General features: G+C 53.2%; 2 protein-coding genes across 5 annotated transcripts in view; both read left to right on the top strand.

Moving 5' to 3' along the window:
* MYO1F (myosin IF) overlaps positions 1–13,359 on the top strand; it is a 39,926-nt gene extending 26,567 nt beyond the window's left edge. The window contains exons 17-28 of the mRNA XM_043911740.1: positions 962–1,068; positions 1,563–1,661; positions 1,863–2,007; positions 9,171–9,285; positions 9,381–9,550; positions 9,849–9,994; positions 10,328–10,474; positions 10,668–10,816; positions 11,263–11,346; positions 11,938–12,133; positions 12,214–12,383; positions 12,927–13,359. Of these exons, the coding sequence (XP_043767675.1) occupies positions 962–1,068; positions 1,563–1,661; positions 1,863–2,007; positions 9,171–9,285; positions 9,381–9,550; positions 9,849–9,994; positions 10,328–10,474; positions 10,668–10,816; positions 11,263–11,346; positions 11,938–12,133; positions 12,214–12,383; positions 12,927–13,003 (1,605 nt within the window). The 3' untranslated portion in view covers positions 13,004–13,359. The remainder of the gene's footprint in view (positions 1–961; positions 1,069–1,562; positions 1,662–1,862; positions 2,008–9,170; positions 9,286–9,380; positions 9,551–9,848; positions 9,995–10,327; positions 10,475–10,667; positions 10,817–11,262; positions 11,347–11,937; positions 12,134–12,213; positions 12,384–12,926) is intronic.
* Positions 13,360–17,169: 3,810 nt separating this feature from the next.
* ZNF414 (zinc finger protein 414) lies at positions 17,170–20,844 on the top strand. 4 transcript variants are annotated; one of them, XM_043911757.1, is made up of 8 exons: positions 17,170–17,296; positions 17,988–18,300; positions 18,631–18,738; positions 18,853–18,958; positions 19,503–19,849; positions 19,932–19,982; positions 20,399–20,572; positions 20,669–20,844. In XM_043911757.1, the coding sequence occupies exons 1-8, from the start codon at positions 17,294–17,296 to the stop codon at positions 20,740–20,742; spliced, it is 1,176 nt and encodes a 391-aa protein (XP_043767692.1). In that variant the 5' UTR covers positions 17,170–17,293; the 3' UTR covers positions 20,743–20,844. The 4 variants fall into 4 exon arrangements, with proteins under 4 accessions (XP_043767692.1, XP_043767693.1, XP_043767694.1 ...); XM_043911758.1 differs by having other exon boundaries at positions 17,177–17,296; positions 17,733–18,300; XM_043911759.1 differs by having other exon boundaries at positions 17,192–17,296; positions 17,845–18,300.
* Positions 20,845–21,723: the final 879 nt, after the last annotated feature.

Raw genomic sequence — 21,723 nt, 5'->3', positions numbered from 1 at the left:
TCACTAACTCCCCATCCTCTCGCCCAGCCCCTGGCACCTGCCATCCTGCTTTCTGTCTCTATGGGTGTAACTCTTCTGGGGACTTCCTATAAGTGGAATTGGACACTTATGTGGCTGGTTTATTTCACTGAGCATAATATCTTCAAAGTTCATGCATATGTCAGAATTTCCTCCCTTTTTAAGGCTGAATAATATGCCATGGATACAATGGATATTTTCTTATCCATTCCTCCACTGATGGACACTTGGGCTGTTTTTACCTTTTGGCTATTGTGAAGAGTGCTTTTATGAACATGGGTGTACCATCATATTAATACTTTAATAACAGTATCTTGGACACTTCTCAGTGCTGGCAGCAAACACGAGACACTTTACAGACAGGAGATTAGTCCCACCTGGCAGATGGGAGGCCAAGGCTCAGAGGAGTGCAGTCACTGGCTCAGATCACACAGCAGAAATGTGATCCATGCCAGGGTCTCTCCTCCCACTCCTCTAGTCTTCCCCCTTGGAATGATTTCCTTTCTAGTCTCCCCTGCAGGACTAAAATGCACCACCCTGGCCTCTCAGGCACACACATATGATTCTCTGCTTTTAAAATACCTGTGCCCCAAAGGACAGGCAGAAATAACCAGGCAGTGTGTGCTCCCACATGCTCAGCTATTCCATCAACAAACCTTCACTGAGCACTTACTCTGCGCCTGGCTAAGCGGTGAGTGCGGCAGACATGAGAGCTCCTGGTTTGGAGTTCAAGGGTCAGGTACACACACAGGATATGAACCCCATGTGGTACATGCTAACAGAGCCACATAGGGACCAGGGATACCTGAGTCCATCAGGTGCTGCCCCCCACGTACCCGTGCAGCGTGTCTCAGTCTCTTGGGGCTGTATTCAGAATGGGAAGCGAGAGGGGCCAGAGGGTTCCATCTGTGCCCCCCTATCCCCATCTTCTCTCCCCCCTTAGAAACAAGCCAATGACCTGGTGTCGACGCTGAAGAGATGCACACCCCACTACATCCGATGCATCAAGCCCAACGAGACCAAGAGGCCCCGTGACTGGGAAGAGAACAGGTGACCCCCACCACCGCCCCACCTAAGCCAGTCCACACTGCCTGTCCCCGAGACTGACCCTCCCTCGCAAACCTTCCCCCCCACCCACCCAGGGTCATGGAATTCATCACAGGTCTCACCCAGGCTAACCCCTAGGACCAGCGCAAAACCTCTCAGGGCCCCGGGGTTACACCTAGCACTGACCGAGGTACCCAGGGAGGATCCCAGACTGTCTGTGGAACTAATAATATAGTCCCCCTCACTCCCCAGACCCCAGGACCCACCCCTAGAATTGACCTTAGAACTGACCACGCAGCAAACACCGACCCCTCCCCCTAGAACCCAGTCCCCCAGTGCACAGAACTAACTCCCAAGTGGAAGTGGACCCCCTGGACCAGCACTGAACCCCCTCCCTAGACCTCAGAACTCACTCCCTAAACTGCTCCCAGCATGAATCCAGACAGCCCCGGAGCGGTGAGGCCGCCACCAGGGGACTCAGGCTGCCCTCTCCCCAGGGTCAAGCACCAAGTGGAGTACCTGGGCCTGAAGGAGAACATCAGGGTGCGCCGCGCGGGCTTTGCCTACCGCCGCCAGTTCGCCAAGTTCCTGCAGAGGTGAGGCGTCCCTGCCACTCTCACCCACCTCCCGCCCTGCCCACCCGCCCACTGCAGGCGCCCCGCCCACTCGCCCACTCCAGTCGCCCCGCCCACCACGCGCCCACTCCAGGCGCCCCGCCCACCACCCGCCCACTCCAGGCGCCCCACCCTACCCGCAGCCCCACTAGCCGCTCAGACCCTCCCCTGCCCCGGCCTCAGGTACGCCATTCTGACCCCTGAGACATGGCCGTATTGGCGCGGGGACGAGCGTCAGGGGGTCCAGCACTTGCTGCGGGCAGTCAACATGGAGCCGGACCAGTACCAGATGGGGAGCACCAAGGTCTTCGTCAAGAACCCCGAGTCCGTAAGTGTGTGGGAGAAACACAGACACCAGCATCACTTGCATGGTCCCGTTCTTCAGGCGCCTGGGTGACCGTGCGCACGTTTCCTCCCCGCCACCCTCAAGCCTCGGTTTCTCTATTTGGAAACTGGGGAGAGTCCTAGTCACCCTGAAGGATCAACGTGAGAATTAGACAACATGGGAAGTCCGAGGCACGGTGCCTGGCCTCTAGTAGGTGCTCAGGAAAACTGTATTAGTGGGACTTCACTTGTGGTTCAGTGGTTAAGATGCTGAGCTTCCGTTGCAGGTTTGATCCCTAGTGGAGGAACTAGGATCCTTCATGCCATTGGACATGGCAAAAAAAAAAAAAAAATTAGCTAGAGGGTCCTTGGTGGCCAGGAGGCAGGTGGAGAAACACATAGCCACCTGTGGTGATAGCCCCTTGGAAGGGACCTTCCTTTCTTTATTCTTTTCTCCATCTCCTTCTTCTATCATCCTCATTTCTTCCTTTGCCTTCCTTCCTCTTGTCCTGTTTTCTCTCTCTTTTCTTATTTCATTCCTTCTTTCATGAGTACCTGGACCAGAGATTCAGGTCAAAGTGGCAATTTTCTTAATTTATTTTTATGTATTCTTTGGCTACGCCACACAGCTTGCAGAATCTTAGTGCCCTGATCAGGGATCGAGCCCGTGCACCCTGCAATGGAAGAGCAGATTCTTAACCACTGGCCTGCCAGGGAAGTCCTAAAGTGGCAATTTTCTTGTTACCAGACAAACCTCATTTCACATCCTCCAATATAGAAATAATCCTTCTAGCACACTGTCATCAGCTCCGAGCCTTTTATCAAAAGGCTGGAGGCACCCCAAACTTTATGCTGCCTCTACTTTCAGGAGCAAAAGCAACAATGACAATAAGTTCTAGGGATCTAAGGTACAGGGCGGTGTGGTCATTAAGGCTGGCAGTACTGTATTATATACTGGGGGCTTCCCTGGTGGCTCAGACGGTAAAGAATTCGCCTGCAATGTGAGACCTGGGTTCGATCCCTGGGTTGGGAAGATCCCCTGGAAGAGGTCATGGCAACCCACTCCAGTATTCTTGCCTGGAGAATCCCCAGGGACAGAGGAGCCTGGCAGGCTCCAGTCCACGGCATCGCAAAGAGTTGGACATGACTGAGTGACTAAGCACAGCACATTATTAACTGGAAATTTGCTTAGGGAGTAGATCTTCAATGTTCTCACCACAAGAAAGACATGGTAATTGTGTGGTAATTATGTGACAGGACAGAAGGGTTAGCTAACCTATAGTGGTAATCATTTTGCAACATAATACGTGTATCAGATCAACAAGTATGTGTACACTTTAAACTTACACAGTGCTGTATGTCAGTTGTAGCTCAGTAAAGCTGGGAGGGGGCAAGTTTTTAAAAAAGCAACTAGAGCCTCCAACCCACTCTGTTATGTTTTTGCTTTGATGAGAGAACAGTTACTTGTGAGTTACAGTAACATCAAGGGAATCATGCAGACAATCCCCTGGTTGTCTTCATAAAGTCCTTGAGAGGCTATGGAGCAGGTGACATGATTATGCACGTGATGGGCACCCAGCTGGGCCTGGCTGTGACAAGAATAACAAAAAGAAAGCAAGGTGAAGAAGCCCCTAAGGGCCTGTCTGGCCACCTGCTTTGGTGTGAGGACTGGAAAGTACAGAGAGATGACCATCTCAGTGAACTGTGCTGGTTCACCAGACTTCCAAGGGAATCTTAGGTTCCAGAGAAGCTGAAGCATGGGGCAAGGTGTGCTGGGGGTGTGGGCCAGGCCCAGCTGGGTGCCCATCACGTGCATAATCATGTCACCTGCTCCATAGCCTCTCAAGGACTTTATGAAGACAACCAGGGGATTGTCTGCATGATTCCCTTGATGTTACTGTAACTCACAAGTAACTGTTCTCTCATCAAAGCAAAAACATAACAGAGTGGGTTGGAGGCTCTAGAGATTCCATAGCTACAAAAACAGTCTCTTTCTTGGGAGGTCCAGATTCTTCATCCCCCAGATACGTTGGCATCTACCTCCTAGAGCTTTTCGCTATGGATGTACTTTGCTCTAAAGAATAAAAATAGTGTAGAATCACATTCAAAATAGATATTGTTAGTGATAGAAATTTGGGCTGCTCTGGTGCCTCTGATGTTAAAGAATCTGCCTGCAAAGCAGTGAGACCTGACTTCGATCTCTGGTTCGAAGGGAATGGCTACCCACTCCAGTACAAACCAAAACTGTCTGAGGCTAAAACCACACCTGGAAGAATTTAAGTGGTAACACATAAGAAAGAGAAGAGAGAGGGAGGGGTAGAAAAAAAGAGGAAAATGGGAGGGTGAGAGAGAGAAAGAGAATCCATCTTGCTGGTTACTGGCAAATTGGAACGTATGACTCTGAAAGGAAAAGACAAAAATTGACACACACACACACACACAGACAAAAGAATGCTCAGTTCAGTGCAGCTGCGTCCAACTCTTTGTGACCCCATGAACTGCAGCACTTCAGGCCTCCCTGTCCATCACCAACTCCCAGAGTTTGCTCAAACTCATGTCCATAGAGTCAGTGATGCCATCAGCTATCTCATCCTCTGTCATCCCCTTCTCCTCCTGCCTTCAATCTTTCCCAGCATCAGGGTCTTTTCCAATGAGTCAGCTTTTCCCATCAGGTGACCAGAATATTGGAGCTTCAGTTTCAGCATCAGTTCTTCCAATGAATATTCAGAGTTGATTTCCTTTAGTATTGACTGGTTTGATCTCCTTGCTGTCCAAGGGACTCTCAAGAGTCTGCTCCAACACCACAGTTCAAAAGCATCAATTCTTCAGCATTCAGCCTTCTTTATGGTCCAACTCTCACATCCGTACGTGACTACTGGATGAACCATAGCCTTGACTATATGGACCTTTGCAGCAAAGTAATGTCTCTGATTTTTAATATGCTGTCTAGGTTTGTCATAGCTTTTCTTCCAAGGAGCAAGTGTCTTTTAACTTAATGGCTGCAGTATGAAAAGAATGCTAGCACTGGCTAAGACAATAAAATGTAAAATCAAATTTTGACCAAAATTGCACTCTGCACATTTTGAGGGGGTAAAGGGGAACTAGCTGGAAATAATGAAGCTCATAAAAGTAAAAGCTTGGTGGGAAAGTTTTTAAAATTTAGTTTATTTAATATTTGGCCCCACCCTGCAGCATGTTGGATCCTAGTTCCCCAACCAGGGATCAAACCCACACCCCCTGCATTGACAAGTAGTCTTAACCACTAGACAACTGGGGGGGTCCCTGGTGGGAAAGTTTCATAAGGAAGAAAAACAGAAACTAAAAATCTGCACAGGGGAAAAAAAAACAAACCCTAATTTTAATGAAAACAATTTTAGTAAAATGGAAACAGTTTAACTGTGGTTTCTCAAAAATTGATCAAAGAATTAAGTTAATTAATGGAGTTGGAGCTTTTCTCAACTACAGATGCACTTATTTAGAGTTGGGTCTTGTTTCTTGTAATCATGAATTTGAAATGCCTCAAATGTTTTATACACCTATTGGTAACCCATCACCTCAAGCTTCCCAGGGCTGCTGTAAGACAGTATCACAAACTGGCTGGCTTAACCTAGTAAAAATTTATTTTCTCACATTTCTGGAGGCTTGTGCTTATGCTCAGTCATGTCCAACTCTTTGCGATCCCATGGACTGTAGCCCACCAGGCTCCTCTGTCCATGGGATTCTCCAGGCAAGAATACCAGAGTGGGTTGCCATTTCCTCCTCCAGAGGATCTTCCCAACCCAGGGATCAAAGCCAAGTCTCCTGCATTGCAGGCAGATTCTTTACCTTTGAGCCACCTGGGAAGCCCATTTCTAGAAGCTAGAGATTCAAAATAAAAAAAAAGAAAACAAATTCAAAATCAAGGGTTATGAGCCCTCTGAAAGTGCCAGGGAAGAATCTTTCTTTACTTCTCCCTGAATTCTGGTGGTTATCAGCAATCCTTGCCATTTCTTGGTATACAGATGTATCATACCTATATTGTTGGTGTATAATCTCTGCCTCTGGCATCACATGGCCTTCTTCTCTGTGTATCTGGGTCCAAATTTCCCTCTTTTTTATATTTTGACACACCATGGAGCATGTGGGATCATAGTTCCCTGGCCAGGGATCAAACCCATACCCCTTGCATTGGAAGCGTGGATTCTTAACCACTGGACCACCAGGGAAGTCCCTCCTTCTTCTTATAAGAACACCAGTTACATTGGATTTTAGATTCACCCTACTCCAGTCTAACCTCATGCTAACTTGATTACCTCTGCAAAGACCCTCTTTCCAGATAAAGTCACATTCACAAGTGCCCACCCAGTGCACCTAAGTTTGGGGAGAACACTATTCAGTGCACTACACCAGGTCAAGCTCAGATCTGGGGTGTGTGTGTCATCCACCTTGAGCACATCCACCCCTGCCCTTAGCAGCACGAAAAGAGATGCCTTTAATACTGTGGGAAAAGGAAGATTTATTTCCCAAGCTGAAACCAAACCCTCTTCCCTGGGCAGAAATAACAAGGTTGGAAGACACTTGTCCTGGTTGACTGGTCTGCCCCTAGTTCTGCATGGCTGGTCTCCCTTTAATCAGACCTGCCATTCCCTCAGCAAACCACAGAATGCATGTACATACCCTCCAGGCACCCTGTACAGGCGTTACTTCACAAGATTTGCACGCGAACTCCTGGATCCACAGAGTACGGGTCTGAGAAACAAAAGAATATGTAAATACCACTCATTGGAAAAGACCCTGATGCTGGAAAAGATTGAGGGCAGGAGGAAGAGGGGATGACAGAGGATGAGATGCTTAGATAGGCAGGAATTTGAGTACTCTCTGGGAGACAGTGGAGGACAGAGGCGCCTGGTGTGCTGCAGTGCATGGGGTCACAAAGTGTCAGACAGGACTTAGCGACTGAACAACAACAAAATACCCCTCAATGCCTGCAACCTGTCGGCCTGAGATGTTTTTTCTCTCTGGTGAGAAAGAAGACCCACTTTTTATGATCAGTTATAAACACTGTTGACTTAATAGTCACAACCTAAATGTTGAGAGTTATGTTTTATTCGGTGGGAATTTTTAGGACTTAAACCCGGGAGAAAGAATCTCAAGTGACCCTTAGAGAACTGCTCCAAGGAGTTAGGGGGAGGAGTCAGGTTACATAGAAGTGTGCAACAAAGGGCAGGTAGTCTGAACATCGAAAGGATTTTGTGAATTAAAGAAAACCAGACACCCCAAGTGAAGGAATTTAGCGCTTTTCTATGTATGGGAAGATGCCAGAGTCTGGGCTCACTGAAATCACTCCTTTCATATGCATCTCAGCTATCTGGGGCCAATATCCAGTGTTTTCATATCCAGAGTCCCTCAGTGCTCACTGTAGGGAACGGCTACAGCCTGCTGACTCTCAGGTCACACAAGTATTCTCCTTCCTGAGTGCCCTTAGGGCTCAGATATTCACATTTGGACAGCCAGAATCACTGATGACTGTAACCCTTGTTTACTGACAAGGCAGGAAATACTCCAGTTCTCAACACTCACAGATCTACAAGCCCTCCAAGATATTATGTATTTTTATTTATTTTTTTTTCTTTTTTTTATTTTGCTATATTATGTATTTTTAAAGTGAGGTTGAACCAAGTACCTGCAGAATTCTTTTAGTCCTGCCAGGGAAGTCTGGGGTTTCTAGGAGACATTAGCCATCATTGTCATCAAAATGGCATTCAGGCTTTCAGCAGTGATGTGATGTTTGTGTATTTGAGAAAACCCTCTGGCTGAAGTGCTAATTGTTTTTTTCTAAATAAAGCCCAACTTTATTTTCAATTATTCTCCCTTCGTCACTGATTGACCATGCTGTCCTTTTTGTCACTAAATTTCCATTTTAACTACAGTGTTTCCCAGCCATCTGTCGTGGTCCAAGTTTGTTCTATTCTTTGACCAACACAATTGTTTTTATTACTGTTATTGTTGTTCAATGTCTGACTCTTTGTGACCCCATGGACTACAGCATGCCAGGCTCCCCTGTCCTCCACTATCTCCCAGAGTTTGTTCAAATTCATGTGCATTGAGGCAGTGATGCCATCTAACCATCTCATCCTTTGCCTCCCCCTTCTGCCTTTGTCTTCGATCTTTCCCAGCATCAGGGTCTTTTCCAATGACACTTTGCAGCTGGTGGCCAGAGTTTTGGAGGTTCAGCTTCAGTATCAGTCCTTCCAATGAATATTCAGGGTTCGTTTCCTTTAGGATTGACTGGCTTGATCTCCTTGCTGTCCAAGGGACCCTCAATCTTCTCCAGCACAATTTGAAGGCTTCAATTCTTCAGCGCTCAGCCTTCTTTATGCTCCAACTCTCACATCCATACATGACTATGGGAAAAACCATAGCTGTGACTATATGGGCCTTTGTCGGCAAAGTGATGTCTCTGCTTTTTAATATGCTGTCAAGATTTGTCATAGCTTTTCTTCAAGGAGCAAGCTTCTTTTATTACTGTAGATTTGTAATAGTTTATCCCATAGGTTCCTTCTCTGATATAGTCACTGGTTATTATTCCAGGTGACTTGCTCTAATAATTTATTCTCGATATCCCTTCTGGGTGGAGACTCTTAAAATTCAAATTTTCTCTGCTTTTCTATCAAAGCTTCCTTTCAGGGGCTGCCATGGATGGGTGTGCCTGTTGTATACTGTACAACCACATGGTCACTAGTCACATCAATAGGCCTGTCTGTCCAATTTTCATATCTAAAATACTTTTATTGGTTTTCCAAGATGCACATTGGTTCACATTTCTAACATCTCTGAAACAGATATGGACCTCCCACGGATGGTAGGCCATAGCTTAATAAGGGTGAAAAGTCATCATGTTATAACATTTCTGGCAAAACCACATAGGTGGTAAGTGGCAGAGCAGGGATTTAAACCCAGCAAGACAAATCTACAGTTGTAATTTAATGCAGAAGTTATGCTCCATATTGGGAGGGATTCCTGGGTCTGGTCATTTGGAAGAAGACAAAATTTTGTGTCCATAACGTAAAAGCATGTACGCAGGTGCCTGTCAGCAAAAGTACATGGGTGGGGTGGAAACTCAGAGGAAACCGGAAACTGTGCTCCCCGGGGAGACGCCAGGACCCACCAGCCCTCCTTCTTGTCCAGCTCTTCCTTCTAGAGGAGATGCGAGAGCGCAAGTTCGATGGCTTTGCCCGCACCATCCAGAAGGCCTGGCGACGCCATGTGGCAGTCCGGAAGTACGAGGAGATGCGGGAGGAAGGTGAGAGGCTGCAGGTGGGAAGCTGGGGCTGAGGACGGATTGGCTTGGGGGAGCCAAACCATGACCTCTGCACCCCCGACCCTGTGCCCCCACAGCTTCCAACATCCTGCTGAACAAGAAGGAGCGGAGACGCAACAGCATCAACAGGAACTTCGTTGGGGACTACCTGGGGCTGGAGGAGCGGCCGGAGCTGCGTCAGTTCCTAGGCAAGAGAGAGCGCGTGGACTTTGCTGACTCAGTCAACAAGTATGACCGACGCTTCAAGGTGAGGCACTAGCAGGCAGCCATATCCGGGACCCTGCCCATGCCCCACCAGAGGTACTCTTGCACCTTGCCCAAACACATCTGCCCATGGATATAGGCTCAACTAATGTAGGCACGGCCGTCCACCATATATATCCTTGTATATAGCCCAGACACACTTGTCCATCAGATATATCCTCACCGAGTCAGACACATCTGTCCATATCATCCGTCCAGGGCATCTGGGTTGATGCCCTGAGGCCAGGCTGCCCATGCCCAGGGCTCCTGGCACCAGCCTCTCTGGTCTTGTATCCTCATAGCCCATCAAGAGGGACTTGATCCTGACACCCAAGTGTGTGTATGTGATCGGGCGGGAGAAGGTGAAGAAGGGGCCTGAGAAGGGCCAGGTGCGTGAAGTCCTGAAAAAGAAGCTGGAGATCCAGGCGCTCCGGGGAGTTTCTCTCAGGTGAGGCCCCCCACTAGCACCCTTCATCATCAGCTGCCCTCCTGTCACCCCATCTGTCACCCTGAACATGTTAACCTTCTATACCTGCAACTTTCTCTTGGTCCTATCTGTCACCTTCACTTGCCCTCGCATTCATGGTCACTTGCCAACAGCACCCATCCCCTCTTCTGACTCTTCTCTATTACCACCTTTCCCAGCTCCTTGCCACCTCTCCCGTTTGCCCCCACCTGTGTCACCCCTCACTTGCCCCTCGCCTGTTGCATCTCAAATATCAGCCCTTCTGCCAGCCTCACCTGTCACTCTCACATGCTTTTCCTCCCGCCCCTCCCCCAGCACGCGGCAGGATGACTTCTTCATCCTCCAAGAAGACGCGGCCGACAGTTTCCTGGAGAGCATCTTCAAGACTGAGTTCGTCAGCCTCCTGTGCAAGCGCTTCGAGGAGGCGGTGCGGAGGCCCCTGGCCCTCACCTTCAGCGACACGTACGACCCCCCACCTCCCGCACCATCCTCGGGCTGGGCTTGGCACAGAACCCCCTCCCCCGCCTCACAAACTGACCGAAATGCGCCCTTGCCTTGCCCCCTCCCGTCTCAGCCCCGGTCCGCAAGGAGGGGATGAGGAGGTGATCCCTGCTTGGCGGGTGGGGACAACCACAGTTTCCTCCTCTCCTCACAGACTACAGTTCCGGGTGAAGAAGGAGGGCTGGGGCGGAGGTGGCACCCGAAGCGTCACTTTCTCGCGTGGTTCCGGCGACGTGGCGGTGCTCAAGGCTAGCGGCAAGGCCCTGACAGTCAGCGTGGGTGACGGACTGCCCAAAAGCTCCAGTGAGTCTGCGCAGAACCAGGAGCTTGGAGCACAGGAGGCTGGCCTTGTAGGGGGTGGGATCAGAGACAGGGACCAATCAAGACCGTGGGGCGGAGCCAGTGAGGGAGGTCAAGAGTGGGTAATGGACGAGGCCACGAAGAGGGCAGGGCTAGAGAGGTGACCAATAAGTGAGCGAGAAATATGGAGGGGCGTGGCCATAGAGTAGACCTGATGAGATCTTTGGAGAGGGCGGGGCCCCAAAGTCAATAAGGGGTGGGTCCTGGAGAGGCGGGGCCAATTATTGGGTGGAACCAATCAGTGTTCCAGTAACTAAGAGGCTCTGTCCTGATGAGAGAGCCAGTGAGTTAGGGGGCGGGGCCCGGAGTAAACCGGACTTGGGGGTGGGGCCAAGAATCTAGTGTGGCCACCACTCAAATCCCTACATCTTTTCCCCTTTCCCTTTCAGAGCCCACACGGAAGGGGATGGCCCACGGAAAATCTAGAAGGCCGGGCCATACCGCTACTCGGGCAGCTCCCGGGCCCCCCAGAGGTAAAGAGACACCTGACACTAAATGTCTTCCTTGCCTCTTGTGGGCTCCAAGGCCTAAGACCTCCTGTCAACGGGATCTTACGAAGAGTGGACCACTCTCTTCTTTTTTGTCCAGAACTCTCTATAGCTCCCCATCTCCCATAGAATAAAGGCTAAGCTTAGTTTGATATTCAAAAACCCTTCAGATTCTGACCCCAGCTAACCAGTGACCTCTTCTTTCCTTCCATCTTAAACTCCTGTCATGCAAGCTACATCCTATTTTGCCAATTTACCAAATTTTGGCTTCCCTCTAGGCCTTTGCTTGAGCTGTTTGCTCTGCCTGTCTCCCAAACTCCTATTCCATATGAACTCCTATTCATCCTCTAAGACCCACCCACAAAAGCCCTCCTTCAGAAGTAGGTCGGGGAAAATCTTACCCCTAGCAGTCTCAATCTATGCCTTCATAACCCCAGGGTCTCTTTCTCCAGGCCAGTCCTTATCATACAGGGTTGAGAGTAGCTGCCTCTTCCCTCAGGGAACTTGGAGCTAAATCCTCCTCAAATCCTGCTAGCATCACCCTGACAAATGCTCCCATCCTTACTCTTGCTGCAGGCCTGGACCGCAATGGGGTACCTCCCTCTGCCAGAAGGGGCCCCCTGCCCATGGAGATCACATCTGGAGGGGGCTCCCAGCGGCCACCACGGGGCCCTCCATCCTCAGCCTTGGGGGCCAGCAGACGCCCACGGGCACGGCCCCCCTCAGAGCACAACACAGAATTCCTCAATGTGCCTGACCAAGGCGTGGCTGGGTAGGTGGTGTGGGAGGGCAGCCCCAGGAATGGGATGGGGAGTGTCTGGGGCTGTGACGAGTGCCCTCATGTGCCCACAGCATGCAGAGAAAGCGCAGTGTGGGACAGCGACCTGTGCCTGGTGTAGGCCGACCCAAGCCCCAGCCACGGGTGCATGGCCCCAGGTGCCGGGCACTGTACCAGTATGTCGGCCAAGACGTGGATGAGCTAAGCTTCAATGTGAACGAGGTCATCGAGATCCTTATGGAAGGTGTGTGTGCCAGGGCAGAAACAGAAGGACACCTCCAAGGTCTGGAGGTCACCTCCTAAGCAACCCTGGGAGCCTGGCCTCACTGCATCACACCCAATACCCCAGCCTCATTTTTCCCACCTGTCAAGCACTAGGGCCAATAGCAGACCTACCTTGTGAGTTGGAAATGGGCCTTGTCTGGATGGCCCAGGCCACCTCCCTACTTTGCCCCTGGGTTGCACCTAGAGGAGCTTCAACAGCACCCTCTGCAGGTGGGTGGGGGAACATCTTAGGAGTTATTCCTGGGTCCCCCGTGGGGATCATGGGGAGGGACCTATATAAGAAGGATGAGGGAATAGCAGGAGTGGATGGTCTAGAAAATGAAAGTGTGAGCCAGGGGCAAGGCAAACGCACGTGCAGCTCCATCCCTTCTTTCTGTCTTAGAGAAGACAGTCTCTGCCCTATGCCGGGCCCGTGGAGATAAGACAGACAGACAGAGAGCCAGCATGAAGGCTTTCTCTAGGGCAAGCTGGGCATGGGATCATATCTTCTCCTCTCCCACAGATCCGTCAGGCTGGTGGAAAGGCCGGCTGCATGGCCAGGAGGGCCTCTTCCCCGGAAACTATGTGGAGAAGATCTGAGTGGATCCCACCTGCCTGCCTGCCTGCCTGGATCCTGCAACATGGGTCTCATTTCCCTCGGCTGCATTGGCCAGAAGGTCCAGTTCTGTGACCTCCAGCCCGGCCTAACTCAGGCCCTGGGTCTAGGGGTCACCACTGGAGCCCCTGTCCCCCCGCCCTGGACCCTGGCCTCCCGCAAGTCATACCTGTTTCCTCCTGTGTCAAAAAGGGCTAACAGGACCTACCTCACAGCTGCCTTGTGAGTAGGATATGAGCTGTGTCCCAGGGGCAAAGAGCCAAGCACATTTGGGGGGATCTTGACAAGCTTGACTTCCCTCCTCTCATAAACAAGGCAATAAATGTTTGCCGAGTGAAAATATGAATTAACTTACTGAGCACCAACAAGGACTGCCTTCTCATAACCCTGTGAGGTAGGATCAGCAAACAACCCCATTTTACAGATGGAAAAATGGAGGCTCAGGGAGGTTTAGTCACTCACCCAAGATTCCACAGAGCCAAGTCTTGAACTCGGATACACTCCTGTCCCTCACAAAGCTTGAGTTTGTCTCACTTGCTGGCTTCCAGAAGCTACATGCCAGCTCTCCTGCAGAAAATGTTCTGGTGAGCCCTGTCAGCTTTTGAATCTACACACCTCCCTAATACCAAACCCAGCTGGGACCCTGAGGAAGGAGGCAGGTCCCACATGTCCCCCCATAATCCACTCAGAGTCATCCCTGGACCCTGCCCCCACCCCATATCTCTTTCCTTAGCTCTCACTCACCTGGAGTATGGACCGGTTCTGACATTTGAGTGCTTTCTGCACTTATGTCATGGTGAAGGAGTGGTCAGCCTGGCTACCTGTCCACCCCTTCCAGCTGTCCCAAAACCAGTGCTGGAATCTGAGCCTTTCAAACCTCCCCACATGTGCAGGTGAATCCTTGGATCTGAGCCTAAGCATTTTGACTTTCTAAATGAACACCCGCTCTGTGCTCAGCCCCACAAAGAGCAGTCCCTCTGGGAGAGGGAACCAGATGAGTGAGGCCAGGACTGAGCCAGAGAAGGCACTGGGGCTAGAGCAGGGGACAGGGGTGCAGAGAGTGTAGGCGTTGCTGGAGGAGCCAAGAAGGATGAAAGGGTCAGCAGATCTTGATGGCGAATACTACACAGAGTGATCTACACTGTGATGGAAGGACTCCAGATAGAAGACACCTACCCGGTACCTGGAGGATGGGAGATAGGTATTGAAGAAAAACTGGTCAGAAGAGCTTTCTTCAGGATCCACACCTACCTGGAAGGCTGAGCATGGCTGGAGGAAAAAAAAAATCCCAGTTGTGCAACTGTGCCTCAACAGCCCTGTCATTAGTCAATCATTACACAAACATTTAACCTGTCTCTTGAATTGGGGCCTTCCCTGGTGGCTCAGACAGTAAAGAATCTGCTTGCAATGCGGGAGACCCAGGTTTGATCCCTGGGTCAGGAAGATCCCCTGTAGAAGGGAATGGCAACCCACTCCAGTATTCTTGCCTGGAGAATCCCATGGACAGAGGAGCCTGATGGGCTATAGTCCATGGGGTTGCAGAGTCAGACACAACTGACTTTCGCTTTCACACTTCACAATCTCTTCAATGTCCCTGGTTCCCTCCATCTATGATTTTTGTCCCTCCACTGCCCAGCTTCCACTGTGCATGTCTCTCAGCAACACTTAGATTGGGGGACAGACTGCGGGAGGACTGTGTGAGCCACAACATTAGCTGGGCATTTCCTGGTGTTGAAGGGGAATAAAGGCTTCTGTCTCCTTTCTCTGTCTTAGAACTCACCCCTCTTCCCAGTAAGGGGTATAGCTGAGGCCCCACTGCAATAGCCATCACCACATTTGCAAGAAGTAGGGCTATTCACTGGGGATGAAGAAGAGAGTAAGTTTGACATTTTCTAGCAGACAGCATCTCATATCTAGGTTATAGCATCTTTGGACTGCAAACCTCAGTCATCTTAGCCCCACCCATTCAGCAACATCCTGTTGATTCTGTTACAAAGTTTCTTAAATCGGGCCCCTCCTCTCCCTTTCTTGGTTCTCTGTCCTTTCTGAGACCTCACTCCACCCTTCCCCAGATTGCACCAACCTCCGCTGTGTGCACGCACACACACACACACTCCACCCTTCCTAAAAAGAATTTTTTAATGAGTTTTTAACCATATTAATAATAATCAAAAGAAAATTATTTTTTTTAAATTCAGACAGCCCCAAAGTGTGAAAAATCTTCTTCCCTCTCACTGCAGAATTCTGTCCATTCCCCCTCCACCCCAGTTTGTTGATGTCTCCACCCAATGATATTCCTGGCATATAAAAGCAGATAAGTGCATATTATTGGAGTAGAAAATGGCAACCCCCTCCAGCATCCTTGCCTGCAAAATTCCATGGTCAGAGGAGTCTGGCGGACGACAGTCCATGGGGTTGCAAAGAGTTGGACATGACTGAGCCACTAACCACTCACGCACATCTTATGCACACAGACGGAAATACATTGTATATAAAGCCAACACTTGCCTAGAACTCTCAAATGCTTAAATAATGTATTCCAGAGATCTTAGATCAAAGATCTACTTTACTGCCCCAACAATGATGCATCCTCCAAAGGACACCCAGCAATCAGATGGTGTACCTCCCCCTGCTAAAAATTCATCAGCTAGAATAGAGACTACACACCTCTCTTTCCACAGTTCACTAGGTCCCTGAATGACCTTTCTTGAACCCTGTCTACGTTCTGATCTTCACTCCCTGCCTCCACCTGGCTCCAGCAGTGAGCTGATCACGTCATTGTTTCTTGAAAAAGATAAGCTTGTCCCTCCCCAGCTCAGGCCACTTGCACCAGCTATTCTTTCTTCCCACAGCCATATGGCCTCCTGAACTTCTACTGGATAACTCCCTCCTGACAATCAGGCAACAGCTCAGAAGTCATCTCACAGAGAAACTTCCCTGGCCCGTGACCATCACATCCTTCTGGGCTTTCTCCCCCCTGGGCTTCCCCCCCCCCACCCCGCCCCATTTATTGTGCTCAGCCACTCAGTCACCACTGACTCTTTGCAACCCCATGGACTGTAGCCTGCTAGGCTCCTCTGTCCATGGGTTCTCCCCAGCAAGAATACTGGAGCAGGTTGCCATTTCCTCCTCCAGGGGATCTTCCTGACCCAGGGATCGAACCGGCCTCTGTTACATTTCCAGCATCGACAGTCGGGTTCTTTACCACTAGCGCCACCTGGGAAGCCCCTTTTCCTTTATGGCACTTAATATAACCATAAGATCATTTCCCGCATTTGTTGATTCATTGTCTGTTTCCCCATTTTAAAACGTGAGTGTCCCCTGAGAGCAGGAATGTTGGCCTGTCCTGTTCACCTCTGGGTCCCCAGAGCCTGGCACAAAGTAGGCACTCAAGGAACGTAAGTTGGATAGGTGACTCATTTCACACCAGGGCTCTCCACCTATCCTCCTGAAAACACACACCACTCCATCTTTAGGCTACACATGTTTCGGGTGTCCTGAGGACGGATAGTGAACTTGTTTCCCGCCCTTGGCTATCTCAACAGATACATTCCAACTTGTGGACTAAGTGCATTGAAAATGTTACCGTCCGTGGCAATTTCCCTCCAAAGAGGCAGTCCTCTAAACACGACCTTCTCAAAACTGAGAACTGCTGTTTATCCCCCTTCGAGATATGGTGACAGGACAGGAGGAAATGAAGATGCTCATTTTTGCACAGGAGAACACAAAGGCCCGGGAAAATTTTAATCCTAGATCTCTGCACATATTTTCTGGGCATAGCTGCTGCTGTTGCTGCTGCTGCTGCTAGGTCGCTTCAGCCGTGTCCGACTCTGTGCGACCCCGGACGGCAGCCCCCCAGGCTCCCCTGTCCCTGGGATTCTCCAGGCAAGAACACTGGAGTGGGTTGCCATTTCCTTCTCCAATGCATGAAAGTGAAAAGTGAAAGTGAAGTCGCTCAGTCGTGTCCGACTCTTCGAGACCCCATGAACTGCAGCCTACCAGGCTCCTCCGTCCATGGGATTTTCCAGGGAAGGGTACTGGAATCGGGTGCCATTGCCTTCTCCCTCTGGGCATAGCAGGTCGGGAGAATCCAGGATCTCCGGCCCCGCCTCCTCGCCGAGCACTGTGCGCGCACCCCGCCCCCGTTCTCGCGAGAGCTAGGAGCCGAAAAATGGCGCCGACGTGAGCGCGAGCCCACGGCCACCAAAGGAGTCGCCGCAGTCTTAGGTGGAGCCGCCGGAGCCGCGGGAACAAGAGGCTGAACCAGGCTGAGGATGGTGAGCGCTGCACCGGGGACGCGGACGCGGCGAACAAGCAGGGACTGGCGGGGAGCGGCATTCTTAGCCTCCGGCCGACCCCGCCCCCACATCCGGGCAGTCTCCCACCGCTGTCACTCAGGGAGCACCCTACCCCCTACTTCCGGTCCTGGCTTCGACTGGGCCACGCCTACAGGGCTCAGGCACCGCCCCCTGATCTTTATATGTTGGGGTCCCAGCACCTCCAGTTCGCCTGCACAGCTCGAACCCCTCTGGTAGATATATCTCCGTCCTCAAACACCCACTTGGCCACTTCTGGCCCTCCAGAATCTTCCTAGCCGCGCCCTGTTCAGAGCCCCGCCTTTGCCCCGCCCACTCCCTCTGGGCCACGCCCCTGCCTTGTAGTAGGGGCCCCCACCTTTCCAAGTTAGGATCAGAGCATGCTTCTTTCATATAGGGCCTTCCTGTAAAGGTACCCCCTTCTACATTTGGCACACCTGCCAACTCTTCCGAAGGACGGGGACACTGGAGGCAGACGTTCAACCCCCTCACCCACTGCCTCTCCTTAGGATGGTGGCCGACTGGGTGACGTCTCCGGGGCATTCGCTGTTTCAGAAACACCCACTGGTTATGGCGGGGTGAAGGGGTTCCCCTAGCTGGCGCAGGCAGACCCTGGGCCCAGGGGGTTCTCCCCACCTCTTCCTTCCACCAGGATGAGGAACCCTCGGGGCCTAGCCCGGACATGCCGGCTACTGCAGAGCCCAGCTCCAGTGAAACCGACAAGGGGGTGTCCCCAGTTGTGGCTGCTATAGCCAAGTCCTCTTCCATGGAGGAGGAGCCGGGCCCTGACCGGGCAACCACACCCCCAGTGTGGGAACGTGGAGGGCCCACCGGAGGGACCCAGCAGGGTGCCTCCCCAGCCCCAGACAGTGGCCATCCTGGACCTGGACACAGCCTTGGCCCAACCAGCACTGTCTCCGGGACCAGTGAGGACCTGCGGCCTCCCAGACGACGCCCACCACCAGGTGACCTGTGATGGGACCTTCTGGGGGATCACAGGCCTGGAACAATAGAAGTGCAGACTACTGAGTATCTCTAGACTGGGGGCCCACCTAGAGGGAATCACCACTTACTGAGCCCCATTGCATGCCAGGCTGTAGCTCCAACAAGGAGCCAGGGAAACTCAGCCGCTACTTTCTGGTGGGGGAGGCAGAGGGTAAAGGCCCCAGTAAGAAACCATAGTTAGTAGTTGCAGGGTAGTCGCTGCCCCATAAATGCCCCTCTGAGGCAGAGCCCTGGACAGCGTGGATGACGAAGGGACGGTGACCCTCTCCCCGCTTCTATGCATCCTTCAGGGAAGCAGATACCGTGCTCCAGCCCAGGCTGCTGCCTCAGTTTCCCCAGCGTTCGAGACCTGGCACAGCATCTGCGTACCCACTGCCCACCCACACAGTCCCTGGAAGGTAGGGCCAGGGTAGATGGTGGGGAGGCAGGTTAGGGCGGGAGGCGGGCGGAGCCTCTGGGCCAGTCCAGGCCACCCCACTCCACTCCTCTATTATTCATCCCTGCTCCGACAGGCAAGCTCTTCCGCTGTTCTGCCCTGAGCTGCACCGAGACCTTCCCCAACATGCAGGAACTGGTGGCCCACGGCAAGCTGCACTACAAACCCAACCGCTACTTCAAGTGAGACCTGGTCCACCGTGACCTCTGCTGGTGTGGGGGACCAGGCAGCTCCCCCTGACCACCGATTTTGACAGCTACTACCTGGGGTCCTGACTTTTCTCCCTTCCTTTTCCGAGGGGTTGGGTCGGGAAGTGGATGTGATCTAGGGCCAGCCTTGCCCTTAGCTGCCCAGAAGAGACTGGTCCCTAGAGCCAATTCCAGGGACCCCGAGGGCCGGGCTTGGGAGGGAGTGTGTGTGTAGGGGGGCACATACATGGCACGACTCCGCCCAGTCCTCTACCTCCCAAGAGGGCAACTGATCACCTAAGTCAAAATTGAGACTTCCTTCCTCATCTTCCCAGGGTTCCGACCTGGAGAAGTCCAGAAGGGTTGCGACCACTGTGGGCGGCCGCTTAGGGCAAACTCCTCCCCCGCAGATGGGGGAGTCAGGCTTTTTGGGCCCAGGGTCCTTGAGCACCCTGGAGCGGCGGTCTCCAGGTTACCGCGGATAGGCCCCTCCCTGGGTCCCCTGGGAGACCCAGCCCGGCCCTGTGCTGCCCCCCAGGTGTGAGAACTGCCTGCTGCGCTTCCGCACGCACCGCTCGCTCTTCAAGCATCTGCATGTTTGCGCCGAGCATGCGCAGAGCCCAGCCCCACCGCCGCCACCCCCGGCCCTGGACAGGGAGTCGCCGGCGTCGGAGCGCCCCGCGGAGTCTGACCCTGCGCCGGCGCCTGGCCTGCCGTACCCGCTGCTCGAGCCGTTCACGAACCCTGCCCCTGCCCCCACCGGGCCCTTTCTGCCCTACCTGAACCCCGTGCCTTTTGGCCTAAGTCCCCCACGCCTGCGCCCCTTTCTGGCCGCCGCTCCCGGGCCTCCTGCTTCCAGCGCCGCCATCTGGAAAAAGAGCCAAGGTGAGTGTGGGCTATCGGGGCCGCCTTCAGGGTGGGCTGGGCTCCGTCTGACTTCTGACCTTGACCCGCCCGTTGACCGCAGGTGCAGGCGGCAGCCCGCGAAGACCCCAGGGCGGCTCCGACGCGCCCTCAGGTGCGTGCAGGTGACCACAGGGGAGGGTGGAGGGAATTTCTTTCCTGCGCCCGGCGGGACCTGGGGGATACCCACCCCCTTTCCAGGTGACCAGAAATGTCTCCCCCGAAATACAGGATTTTGCCTTAAAAATTGCGGCCCCTGCTCCTTCATCTGCGCCGACGTTTCCGTGTAAAACTCGCGCCCGGATCCGGAGCCCTTCCCCCCCACATGGGTTCAGAGGATGGGAGGAGGGGACTCGGATAAGTCAAGTTTAGTGCCCCCAGACACTTGGGGAAACGTTCGGGAGAAACGGATCGGCCAGGCCAGCGCCCCCCGCCCCACGCCCCGACTCCCAGGAGCTGATGGGGAGGCTGGGAAAGGTCCGACCCGCCCTCGCCCAGGGCCCGGGCTGACCGGGTCCCGCCTGCCCGCAGGGCACGCGGCTCCCAGCCGCATCGTGTGGGAGCACACGCGCGGCCGCTACTCGTGCATGCAGTGCGCCTTCTCCACGGCCTCGCGGCCCGCCATGACCCTACACCTGGAGGACCACCGCCCCGGCGGCCCCGCGGCCCCAGCGCCCGGGCAGCCGCGCCCCGACGCGCCGGCGGGTAAGGCCGGGGGGAGCGCGCGGGTGGGAAGGGCGGGGGGCCCTGAGGCGAGGAGCGGGGCTGAGGCTCAGGCGCCCCCTCCTCTGCCCCACCCAGACCCGGCCCTGCTGGCACCCAAGGTATCGCCGCTGCTGTCTGAGGGGGAGTGTCCGGTTTTCTCGCCGCTCTGAAGGCCGCCGCATAGGGAGCGGGCTGTGGGTAATGGTGTCGTTTTAGGGAAAGCCTGAGATGGCAGGGGTGGGGGGGTCAATAAAAGAGGCAGATGAGCCAGCTGTAGATGAGATGTGCCGTGTGTCTGGGTCCCTTGCTCCTCCACAGCAGTCCTGGGGCACCCCCACCTCGGGAGGAGGCAGGTCCCCCTCGTGGCCCACCTGTGTCCCACCTCCCCTGTCACCTCAACCCTGGGACAGCTGTTGGTGACCTTCTCTTTTGTCCCACCACTTCCAGAAACCAGATGAGATGGCACTTGCCAGTTTTATTTGAAAAGTCCGAGGAGCACCCAGCTGGAACCCCCCAGATCCTGAGGCTTGTGCCAACCCTCAGAGAGGTGACAAGAGCAGTCCTGGCAGAAGTAGGGTGGTGCCAGGCCCCCCAGGGCTGGGTTCTGTGTGGCAGGCTGGGGCTTAGGCCTCATAGCCGGTCTCCTCCTCCCTGTCCTCTGGACTCTCACTGTGGGCTGCCCAGCTCCCCTTTTCTCTCCAGCCCTGAGGATGAGGGTGCATGTCGGCCAGTCCTGCAGAGCCTGGCTGCCTCCCTTCTCCTCTCCACTGTATAGATTCTCTCCTTCCTTTTCTTCCTGGGAGTCAGGTGGGGGCCAGGGTTCAAAATCTGGTCCCACAGCTGCTGTCGCCAGAACCCTGAGGGCCGAACCTCCAGGGTATGGAAGCCCCATCCCTCTGGGCCTGGCTTTACCTCCTGCATCTTTCTCCCTTCCAGCCCTGTGGCCCCCTAGCCCAGACCTCAACCCTTGCCTCCTCCTGGGCACCAGAAGCAATCCTCCACCCCCTGCCCCCGCTTCCATCCAGTCTGAAGACCCCTGGAAACAAGTCTCTTCCAATCGTGCCCCTTCCCCTGCCTAGTACCCCTATGATTCCTCTCAGCTCTCTGGATGAAGACCCTGCCCTCCTAGTAGCCCACAAGGCCCTTGCACA

This window comes from Cervus elaphus, chromosome 9, assembly GCF_910594005.1.
Source record: "Cervus elaphus chromosome 9, mCerEla1.1, whole genome shotgun sequence".
NCBI lineage: Eukaryota > Metazoa > Chordata > Mammalia > Artiodactyla > Cervidae > Cervus > Cervus elaphus.
Note: the sequence above shows the minus strand (reverse complement) of the source record. Positions and strands in the feature narration are given on the sequence as shown.